The sequence below is a fragment of the Ambystoma mexicanum genome, chromosome 6q, assembly GCF_040938575.1.
Source record: "Ambystoma mexicanum isolate Mex_15411 chromosome 6q, UKY_AmexF1_1, whole genome shotgun sequence".
Lineage (NCBI taxonomy): Eukaryota > Metazoa > Chordata > Amphibia > Caudata > Ambystomatidae > Ambystoma > Ambystoma mexicanum.
In genome coordinates this window covers 1,590,897,416-1,590,909,647 of record NC_090937.1, presented here as the reverse complement: position 1 = coordinate 1,590,909,647, position 12,232 = coordinate 1,590,897,416, and the positions used below count along the sequence as shown (strand labels likewise).

At 44.3% G+C, this 12,232-nt stretch overlaps 1 protein-coding gene across 2 annotated transcripts in view; it reads right to left on the bottom strand.

Moving 5' to 3' along the window:
* ALMS1 (ALMS1 centrosome and basal body associated protein) overlaps window positions 1-12,232 on the bottom strand; it is a 417,466-nt gene that overhangs the window by 343,341 nt on the left and 61,893 nt on the right. The window contains exons 5-6 of one of the 2 annotated variants that reach the window (XM_069632316.1): window positions 3,959-6,732; window positions 3,693-3,859 (exon numbers count right to left, since the gene is read on the bottom strand). In XM_069632316.1, coding sequence (XP_069488417.1) covers window positions 3,693-3,859; window positions 3,959-6,732 — 2,941 coding nt within the window. Of the gene's footprint in view, window positions 1-3,692; window positions 6,733-12,232 lie in introns of both variants that reach the window. The other variant, XM_069632315.1, reaches the window with a different exon arrangement.

The following is a 12,232-nucleotide window of genomic DNA, read 5'->3' as shown; positions in this document are numbered from 1 at the left end:
TCCAGGGGAAAGGAGTCCAACCCTGGTCACAAGGAGTACTTTCTAAAGCCGTTGGGCTTGGGCCTCATTACAACTCTGGCGGTAGCCGTCTCGGCAAAATTGGCACGGCTGTCGCCGGAGTTGCATTTTTACCGGCACCAGTGAATGGGCAAGAACCGGGTCATGGCGAGTTCGGCGGACCCGGTAATTGCCATTTGCGTGTGCCGGCAATAAAGGACGCCCTATCCCCATTCAGCCCCATAGAGCTGAATAGGAATGGGACGTCGGATGCACCGGCACCATTCAGCATGGTGCTGGTGCATCCGGCGTGCTGTGCTCGCGGTGCCGTTCTTCCCGCCAGGTCAGACCTGTGGGCTGACAGACGCCTGCAAGCACAGCTCGTAGTATGGTGGTCCGGGAACTACGGTACCGGCATGCTGACCGGTACTGTAGTTCCCGGACCGCCATGTTTATAATGAGGCCCTTTGAGTGGCATATTATTTTGTGGAACCAAACACAGCCAGTCATTCCATGTATAATGTTGGTGTGTGTATTAGTGTGAAGGTCGGATACCTTTTGGACCCTAGGTTATTTTTCTTTAGTTTTAGTTTGCCATGCAGGGCCTTCCTTGTTAGGTTAGGGGAAGAAATGCGTTTATCTCACCACTTTTTATTTAATAAAATGGCAACTTTTTGAGAAATCTATACCTTTGTGTCCTTCTCGCAATTCATACCCATCACATATGGTGTCTGGGATGGTATCGGACCCAAAATTATACAAGTTGAGGAACCCTTACATTCGAGAAACTTAGTAAAAGAGCATCCGATCCCAGCATTACAAATGAACAGTCTATAATTAATAATAATTATAATAATGTATTTCTTATATAGCGCTACACACCCAAACTACGGTTTTGCCTGCCGGCACTCTGCCCGTCAGGTCTGACCCTGCCAGGCACAGCGGTCACGGCAGGCAAAGTCAGCATGGAAGCACCGGCACCGTTAGCAACGGTGCTTCCGTGGTCCCCATTTCCATCGATCGAATGGGGACTTACAATGTGCCTGCGCCTGACTTTCCGGGCCCCCGGGGTTGTAATCTCCTTTGGCACCTGGAGGTCAGGCGCCAGTAAATAATTACAGGTCCGGAGGGAACTTGCCGGAGCACCAGCACAGTTACCGCCAGACCCGTAATCAGGCCCCTTATTATCCCACAGAGTGGTACTCAATTTATAGACTTCAGAAGAATGAAAGGCTGAGTTAAACCATGCCGGGATTCACATCTGCCACAGCAGGCTGCACACAGATTTCAGGGGCGAGTGCTTAGTTTGCTGTGGTATCTGACCAGCATGTTATAGCGTTTGATGTATAGAATAGTAGAGGAGAATTATTAAAACCCAGGGACAGAGCATTGATATCCACAGAATTGGTCGTTGCCCTCCCCCACCCCACCAATGGATGGCACCTACATCAGACTTGCCTCTAAGTCAGGCCTAGCATGTCACAATGGCTTAGATTGGTAGGAGTAATTGACCCTGATAGGGGGGATAGCAAAGTACTGATACAAAATAACAGGAAAAAGCTGTACCAAATGAAAGCAGGGGAAGAATAGCTCAAGGGATATTGGAAAAAGCTCTGTTTCCAAAACCTCAAGAAATTGAGAACAGTGACAAAACAGAGAGGGACTCAGAGTTTTGGGGAAGCAAATCTAGAACCTCCTCCTGACCCAGTATTTAAACCTGTTCCCGTTGTTGAAGAAGAGGTCGAAAGGATTCCCGATTTAGCTTTTGTTCAAAGAAATTATCCCTTGCTAGCAGAGCTCTTTCATCAGATAATACCAGAAGAGGAAGGCAGGGAAAAGGCAGGCCATTTTTATTTTCGAAATTGACCCTCTCTGGTTTAGAAGCAGAGCCGGAGGTCTCACAGAGCTGTCAGAGCACCACCGAAGGAATGCGCTGGCCACGACAGTCATATCGGAGCCGTTTAGACAGTCCCGAAGAGATCCGCTGCTGCATCCGCAAGTCAACAGGAGATGCCAAGGAAGACCAGTGAGTTGGTCTGAGACGCCAGGTGACACTGGGGCACTCCGAAAAAGACTCTTAATTGAAACTAATGATTTTGAATACCAAACATATGAAATAAGGCAGTCAGGGTGCAGCTCTCCTGATAATTGGGGGAGGATTGTAACCGCATTGCCATCAGCCAAGAGGTTGCATGAGACCAACACTAAAGCTGCAGGAGCACAACTCTCCTTATATGAGATGCCAATGGGGAGTAACTTGTAACCTGCATTTCCAACAGCCAAAAGGCTATAGACCAATAATTCAGCGACAACAAGTGTACAACTTCCCTTTTATGGAATGCAAATCTGGGGAGAGCTGTAGCACATATTGTCAAGAGTCTAGAGACTTTAAAGAGAAGCGGGTATTGTCCAAACCTCCTCACATAAGATACTGGTGTGAAGAATCTTGGAAGAAGCATTACTAATGAACACAATTGGAGATTTAGGAGTTTTTATCCAGGCAGGGTAGTACCCCAGCAAAGGGACGGGTAGTAGCTATACCTGGCAGGCGAGTGTACCAGGAAATAAGAAGATGATTTGAAGGACTGCGTTTGTGGTAACAAAGTATGTTGAAAAGAACTTGATAATTCCATCACCTTTCTTGATGAACTGTTGCATTGCTAAAAAATACTTGTTATGCTATCCTGGCAAAAGCGTTTCCTTTGCAGCAGAAGTGTGATGCGCTAATAATCGCTTGGCCTCTTTGAAGAGAACAATTGCCTTGGTTTATGAACTTGTTTTTCGAGAGAGAGACATTTACTTTGTCAAACAAGAGATTGTGGAAAATAACAGTTGTTTTGATTTGTGACCAAGCATTTGTGAGACATTTTCCTGCCAAGAGGAAGGAGCCATTGAATAGAAAATGCTTGTTCTGCTAGTTTGGATGGAACTTTGTTGTTTCACAGAACTTTAGTGAATCTGAACTTTTCTCAAGGTATTCCTGACTTGATCCAGGGGAAGGGAGTCCAACCCTGGTCACAAGGAGTACTTCCTAAAGCCTATGAGTTTGAATTGGTATATTATTTTGTAGAACCAAAAAGAGCCAGACATTCCTTGTATAATGTGTCTGCATTAGTGTGAGGGTCAGATACTCTTTGGACACTAGGTTATTTTTCTTTATTTTTAGTTTGCCAGGCAGGGCTATCCATGTTAGGTTAGAGAAAGATAGGGTTTATCTCTCCCCTTTTTATTTAATTAAATGGCAACTTTTGAGCCAACTATACCTTTGTGTCCATCTCGCAATTTCTGAATCCTCACAACTCCTAGTTAAGACCGGTCAAGTGAGAGTTCCCTATGAGTTCCATATGACAGCATTACATTCCTGGCATACAAAGCGGAGCAGGAAGAAAACTCTGCTGAGTCAATTCCAGCTGTCAGTCTGTAAAAGTGTAAGCATGGTCCTTTAGGCTTTGGATAGAGAAGGCTCAGCTACAGACCACTTTAAATAGAGTGTGGATTTGCAGTCCCATCATAGGACATGACCAATCAAAGCGCAAAACACTTGCAGTTGGGCCACATATAGGGGGTGAAATACTTTGAAAGCATGTTACCTTTGTACTGGCGAGTCAATAAGGAAAGTCGAAGAGAGGAGAAGTTAGACAGGTGTAGTATGAGGACAACAGATCAAATATCAAGACAGAAAAGGGAGCCCTTACCGGTATTCGTTCCTCAATGTTCAGCTCTTTCCTCTCTGGTGTCTTTGCCACAGATGACCAGTAGGGAGCGTAGTTGTCCACCTCTAGACTAGTGAGAGACTGCCCAGAAACCGCTCCAGCAGAGCCTTCAATGGTGCGATCAATATGGCTGTTTGACTGGGAGCTATCTAGAAAGTTAGAGTCCAGGGAAACATCACTAAATGGTTCCAAAGTAATTTTGCTGGTTGAAGGTTCTGGAACAAGCGATTGTCTGCACTCATACTCACTTTCTCTGTTTTTCAGGTCCTCTTTGCCTTGGAGAAGAGGGTCTACATTCTGAGTAGCAAGGGCAACCTTTGTATCTGGACTGGGGCTGTCGATATTTGTAGGACTTGAGTCTCCAACTGTTTGAACTGAGGAAGTCCTTATTTGCTCTGTGGGATCTCCAAAGGAACTCTTGTCTGTGTTTTTATACTGAGATTTATGGCTCTTTTCACTTGCATCTACTACCAGTGGTTGGTCAACTGCATTTTGTTTTTTCTCCTGAAAACCTTCTGTTTGTATAGTCTCTTTGCTGACTGTGCTTATCTCACTGAAGGAATGGGATCTTGTTATTGTTAAGTCATGCAGTGACTTTCTCTCGCCAGAGATCAAACTGGTTAGTGATGTTGTGCCACTGAATGATGCAGCTAGGCTTCTTTTCGGGCTACTACTGCTGCTGCGCTGTGCCAACATACGGTTCAAAGAATCGGCCACTGCACTGTATGCTTTCTTCTTAGGCGATACACCATTCAGACCACGCAGAACTAAAGCATCAAAGGACATCTTCTCTAAAGGCTGATTCACATTCCAAGCCCCCACTTTCTCCATGTAGCTCAGGCTAGGGAGAGAATTGATTCTTCCAGAAGGAGGAGATGAGGCACTTGGAGATAAATTACTTTCAGAGTCGGCCTCACTTTCAGTCTTGTCTGAACATTGCCTCCCTGAAGACTTGACATTAACACTTTTAGATGAATCGAAACGTTCTTTGCTTAAGACAACACGCGAACTATGAAGATTTGACATAAAATGCATCATTTTGTCTGCAATCTCCTTCTTCACACTTTTGCTAGGAACAAAGCCTGGCGTTGACTGAGAGATGGGTTGAGACATTCCTCCTAAGAAAGGACTATAATTTTGGGGAGGTCGGTCGAAGGGAGAAAGATCTGCTTCTTGGTGTCCCCGCTCTATGCTGCCCCCAGATGAAACAGTTAGTTCTGCATTGCCCACCCTCGGGTGAACATCACTGCCTGTATTTTCATTTGGGCTGCCTGTCTTGTCAGATTGTGGCTTGATAATCGCTGGTGAACTTTCATTTTCACATTGCTGTAAGATTTCAGAAACAGATGCATTTGTCTCTTGATGTCCGATTTGAATGTCGGAGCACAGCTTTGTACGAAACACATCTTGTAATTCTCCACTTTGCATCCTATTCACGGGACGAACTGTGATGCCAGAAATGTCTGATCGCCCGGAGCCACTCATATCCACATTGCCTTGATTAGTGGCCATTAAATTATCAGAAGCCCTACTACCCGTTAACCGCTCACTAGACAGTTTGAAGGACCTGTTTGTTGGACGATCCAAGGTGGCCGTAGATGGGTCACACTCTGGATTCATATTTTCTTCAGTAACGTACTGCAAGATGTTAGTACCGAAAAACTTGGAATCTTGCTCCAAAAGTTTCTTGTTTTCATCTTTCTGATTCTGTCTTCCTGAAGACCCAACAGCAGAGGCCATTGTGTAAGGTGCCTCTTCTGCTGCAATATTCATGGTTCCGTGATCCTGCATCTGCTGTTGCTGGCCATCTATGGCTAAGAACATGTTTGTCTCGACAAGTTGCACATTTCCATCTTGCTTCATCTGGTTTCTATCGGGATTCACTGTGCTGGGTGTTTTGTATGCGGTCTCTTGATCCAGATTTCCGTCTTGCTGTATTTGGTTTTCCTGCATGTCTATGGCTGAGAACAATTTGTAGGATAGCTCTTCTGCAAATTCCAAATTTGGATTTTTCTGCATCAGATTTTCTGGAGGCTCCAAGGCAGAGGAGGGTTTACTAGGACTCTCACGTTCCTCCAGATCTAAGCACATAACTTGATGCACTTGCCTTTTCTCTGGCACCATAGCCAAAAGCATCTTGTAAGATGAACTGTCGAGAGAGGAGTGACTGCTGCCGTATAACTCATCATCTTTCTTGAACAGGTCATGTGCATGTTCTTTATTTAGATCCAAATAAAACCCAGGGCCTGATGATGTTGCCCCTTTATCCACAAAATCCAAATTCTCAACTTGCTGGTTCTGTTCATTTTCTGGCATCATGGATGAAAACAGGACGCAGGAAGAACTGGCAGGAGATGACCGACCACTGCTCCATAACCCAACTTCCATCTCCAACAGTTCAAGAGCACTTTCATTAATTACAACCTCAGGGACCTCAGGGCCCAGTGATTCCGTCTCATGCTCCACACCATCTAAAGGCTCCACTTGCTCCATTTCATTTTGCTCAAGTTCTGTTTCGGGGAGCATTTTGTGAGAAGAGTTCTCCGAGCCTGAGCCCCCACTGCTGGACAACCCCACTTCTTTCTCCAACAGCTCAAGAAGCATTGGGGCAGATACACTACTGTCCAGGAAGGAACCATCACGAGTTATAGAATCTATATAACCTTCCACTGCAGGTTGTGGCACATGTTTATCGTCCTGCCCCGGGATAGCAATGAGCACCTGAGAATCTGTGACTTTGGCGGTGTTATCTCCATCATTCCTGTGGTCTGTTTCGGTGCAGTGGCCTTCGACAACCTTCCTTATAGACTTTGGAGTAGGAGGAATTGGGTGCTGAGATAAAAAGAAGGTGCTACTGGCATCCCCGGCTGCAAATGTGCTGAATGCAAGGGGATGCTGGGACAGAGTAAAACATCCACTGGAGAGATCGGTGGAAACCTCAGTGGAAGCAAGCTGAATGGCATCGCTCATCTGCAGAGGCCTTGATTGCAGCTCAGAGAAGCCAGAATTGTCAAGGGTCCACCTGCAAATAAAATAAAAGAATTAAACATGTCTCTATTTACTCTATGGTATTCAAGACTGGCCAAGATACATACGGAAAACGCTCCTCGAATGCAGCTCTTTTGCATGCGGATAACCATCACAGAACCATGCACTGTCTAAATATAGTGCCACACAACAATGAACTAGAATACGCCTTCACAGCAAATGCTTAGTATTAGGGGTGGGTTTTAATCCCACTTTTCATGATCAGCTCTGGGTTTGAACTATTACCAAGGAAGTTTTACACATACATCCCACCCGCCTACCATAATCAAACAGCCTGCCCCACAATCCCCTTGTTCCTTTCCACTTTGTCTGTTTCTATCTTACTTCCACTGTGCCCATCCGCTCACCTCTTCATCCTCTTCCTGCCCCCATACAGTTCAAGGTCGGATTAAGCCTTGAAGGGTATATACTAAGTCACTAACTGAACAAGCCTCTGCACCGGAAGGCCAAATAATTCATGATGGGATGGGAGCCGTATAACACCTAATAACATAACAGAGTAATAGCAGGAGCAGAAGTAAGCCAATTGCAGTAACAGGTGTGCCATGAGCAGTGTTATATACAGTAGTATGCAGTAGTAGTAGTAGTAGTAGTAGTAGTAGTAGTAGTAGTACGCATTTGTAATAATAAAAATAGCAACACTATTTGTAGTGGTCGCAGTAACAATAGTGTTAAGAGTCATTGTTGCAGAGCTAGCAGGAGTAGTAGTGTTTTTTTGGTGTGCTGTTAATACTAGTCGCATAAGTACTTGCAGAAGAGGTAGTACTAGTATTATTAGTGCAAGGAGTAAGGGCACGAGTAGCAGTGCTAGCACCACTAGTAGCACGGTTAGCACTTTTACTACCAGTGCAGTAGCATGAAATGTAATTCAGATTGAATTGGCTATTAAGAAACATTCGCATTTATTTGAATGGCGAGTTTATGAAGAGCACACCGCAAACTGAATTGTGTTTTCCTGTTTTCAATATTGCTAAACAATTCAGTTTGACCCAATGCTGGCCAACGTTATATAGCAAAACGAAAAGGAGATGGCTGGAAGGTTTTGAATAAATCATAACCACGGGCAAAGCTCTGGGCAACCCTCCAGACCATCGTTTTTCAGTCTGCCAAGCCATTACAGAAGGGGAAAAACCATATTCAAATCAGGCATGGTCCTACCCCAAAAGGGACAGTCCAGCCCGAACTGCTAGGTCACATCCCTTCTGCACGAGACCACAAGCATCCCCAGACATGTTTCAGCCTTGTTGGGCGTCATCAGTGAGGAGTAGCTTGGGTCTCTAGGCCCGGCAGACTCGGGACCCACGTCTGGGCATATCCATCCCACTCGGGGTGACTTTAGCAAAATGAAAAGGAGATGGCTGGAAGGTTTTGAATAAATCATAACCACGGGCAAAGCTCTGGGCAACCCTCCAGACCATCGTTTTTCAGTCTGCCAAGCCATTACAGAAGGGGAAAAACCATATGCAAATCAGGCATGGTCCTACCCCAAAAGGGGCAGTCCAGCCCGAACTGCTAGGTCACATCCCTTCTGCACGAGACCACAAGCATCCCAGACGTTATATAGCAACATGGTGCCTTTTTGGAAGAAGCTGAATACACAGAAGTGATGATGGAGCTTAAGGGGCGGCAATACAACCGCCCACCACCACCCGCTGGTCTGCTTAGCTACAGTCGCATGAAACACTGAATCCAACCTATGACCTCTAGATAGCAAGCACTGAATTCACTGATCTATCCTACCCAAGCAATGAGTTTGCTTCAATCACGATGGGTGCAGGCACTGACAGGGCTGGTAACCCTACACCGAAAGAATTTCACCAATGGTGGGAAGTGCTGGTTCTCCACCTTTCAGGGAAAGAAGGCCCCAAAATAAGCTGCCCAGGATATTATGTTATGTACTGCGTCACATGCATCGCCTTAGTTTAGAAGTGCATTAATAAGTATCCGTTAGTTCGCAACTCTCACTCTTTCCCACAGTCTACTTTTTGTTTTGGCGGATTGGTTGCAGAGCTATTCATTCCCAGGTGTGTCGATATAAGTGCCAGAGGGCTTTAGTGATCATGGGGACTAATACATGCTAAAAGCTCATTGCTGTGTGTATCCTTCTACATGCAAAGCAGTGAAAATGATGCTGTGCAAGTACATGTTCTAGCAAACGGATGGAGACATGCTGCAGACACAAAGGAACGTGTTCACTTCTGACAAAAGTTCACAGTACCTGGACAATGAAGGTATTATTTCAGGGCAATGGTGCAAGTACCTGGGTGATTGATTGCAGTAGCTAGCATGCAACAGCAATACCTGACATTTGCTGCGAGTACCCAAGCCAATGATGGCTTAGAATAGCATTGTTTGCGATTGTCTATTCAATGGCTACATACAAGCATAATCTATTGGCTGTCAATGGGCGCTTTTTTAATATAACTTATATATCAATAAACAAGTCAGCAGCCCAACAGATAAGGGGTGTAGCAGCCACTTTAACTCCCATTAAATAGGCAAATACTCCCAAAAAATTCAAATACAGAGTCAAAATACTCCCAAAAACAATAGGAAAAAGACAGGTACAACGATATGCTCCTGCTTTGACCCACACACTCCAAGGATATGTTTGGACCAGTAGTTCACACAGTACCACAGGAAGAAACAACTATTATTACTGCCTTATTGGAGGAGGTAAACCTGTATCTTTTAATATGTATGAATAACTAGGTGCAAAAGGAGTAATTATTGCAATAACATTTCCGTTTTCTAGTTACAACATGTTTACTTGCTTATAGAATACTCACATTGGGAATTGGACTTACATTTTTACTCCCTAAAAATTAATTTTACTCCCAACTTTAAAATATAGGGAGTAGAATACTCCAACTTCAAAATCTTATCTGGAGCACAGATAGTTAGACTCGGAGAATAGTGTTGTTAAGCAGAATTTGCATTCAGAGCAGAGACACACAACATAAGAGAAGTGTTAGATGACCGACATATAACATTTTATTTTTTTAAAGCAGCAGACATATTTCCTGGGAGCAGAAATATATTGGACTGGTCAGGAGACCAAAGGAAGCGTGAGCGGTTCCTGGACTGGTAAGAGACAGGTCTGGTGAACCAGAGCTGGAGGGGTTTCTGTGACTTTTAGCTTTACCCTTGAACTTGAAAGAAGCCTCATGTAACTGAAGTAGTGCTAAAATCTTGTCACAAGTCAGCTCGCCCAGGTTTTAGAGGACTGACGGACGTGAGGATGGATCTTAGTACGTGTAACCCTATTCAGAATTATCGACTTTTTGGGAAAGCGTGAACAGTGAAAAATATGTTGCATAAATATATGGAATGGGTGATTGTGATGTACATCAGAGAAATGTTTTCCAGAGTATACGCCTTAATGGGACAAGAAGAGATGGAGGGAAAAACAAAAGTGACCCAGGCATGGTCATGTCCAATTGGTCACTTATGCTTCAACTTTCTCTAAATCTATGAAGTGGACATTCGCCATTGAAAATTGGGCCAACATCACCCATGTCACGGAACCACTGCCAATTGCTCACACCTTTTTGAGATACATCCTTTAGTTCTGGAATGATGTATGCATCCTTATCTCAGATACATCATGTGAAAAACATATAATGGCACACAATAGGGGGGTATAGAACAGGCACCCAGCACCTGCAGAAATGCCATGAGCACAGCCTAGCGGAATGGACAACACTATGGACGTAGAAACATAGACTCTATTAGATGCCGACGGGGAATGCATGAAGAAGGTTGTCAACTTTGTCAGTGCAGCTGCTCGGGACCTCCTACCTGTATGTGCTAGGGGGTTTTCCTAAAGTCACATGAGGTAAGACTTCATAAAACTATCCCAATGGTATACAAGTCCCCAACTCTTAGCATCAGTCTGTACTACACATGGAACCTTGGTAGAGTGGCAGAGCAGTCAGGTTTATAAGAGGAAGATGTGAGCTGTAGGTAAGTGCACTGAACACAGTTAACAGTACTCCAAAGAAACACTCACGCCAATAAAGTTATATTAAAATATAAATGTATTATATTTACACAAGAAATGTCTTAAGATACTTAGTTCACTTAACCAACACACATAGGATTACTTATAAATACTTGTTAAAGGCCACTGCTTAGTTGATAGTTGGTTGCAATTACAATGGTTACAGCGTTTGACACTAATGTGGCTAAAGGAGTAACCCGGGGTGCTTAAAAGAAAAAACATGTTTTTTCAGTCATTGAACGGGACGCCTCACGCGTTCTGTTCAATGACTGAAAATAATGTCTTAAGAGGGAGCCGCCTCTTCCCTATCAATAGCAACCGCAGAAGCTGGGAAGATGTGGTAAGTGGGGCTGGGTAGAGGGGTGTGAAATGGACCCCCCAAAAAACGGGAACTGAGGGGGAGGGGGAAGATGGAGGCCGGGGGAACCAGCCATCATCGCGGATTAGAACGCGGACTGAGATAGTAGGTTTCAGGCTGCGTGTCTAGCCACCCGATTGGCTGGTTCCCCTGGGCCGGGTGCTAATAACAGTTCTACCGTATTATCAGGAATACTAAACACTCGCGCACAGACAAAGATATACGGTAATTGTATTTAGTTAGCCAAAACCACATAAGATAAAGTATTTTAGGAAGGAAAAGGGTTGGTTAGTCATGTAGTAGAAGAGCTTAACGTTCTAGAGGCGATTTCTTAGCAACCTAAAGCTTTTAAAGTCCGATCCCTAACCCTATGCAAAGATCAGTTTGGAGAGGGCTCAAAAACTTACGAAGCATCAGGACAGCAAAGATCCCTGAGGATACATTCAGTCTCGAGAACAAGATACTAGAAGAATTAACACAACATTGGAGAACCCGTTAAACGACTCTCTAAAGGGACACAAGCCAGCAGCTTTGGTCAGAGGTAAGAGTGGTCTATGTAAGGAAGGCATGGTACCAACAGTAGACACATACACAATAGATGCTGTTAGGCAGAATCCTGTGCAGTGCCCTCAGGGACCACAACACACAATTAAGACTACAAGTGGTCATACAAGTTCACCTTTGGTACAAGCCTGTACTACACTGTTAAAGTGTTAGCAGTAGCGGAGCAGCCAGACTTATCTCAAGAGTAAATGAGCAGTAACCGAGATTACACAAAGGACCACAGTTTTTGTGACTCAAGCAAACACTGACTCAAGGTTTAAGGTAAAAAATATAAGTACATTTATTTTTAAACCATTTGTTAGAAAACACTTCACTTCTATAAATTCGAAAGCACGCGTAAAATACACTACACACAATCGATTCCACTTGTTTCAGCAAATTCGAGGTAAATACGTTAGGATTTGACAGACCGGTGTTGCGATACCAACGCGTACCCGTGGATAGAAATGCTCACGAAGTTAAAACACACTTTGTACTTTAGAATTTCAAACAAGGGAAAAGTGAATAAAAATCATAGGCAATACTTTTTTAAAGGCAAGGGGATTCGAG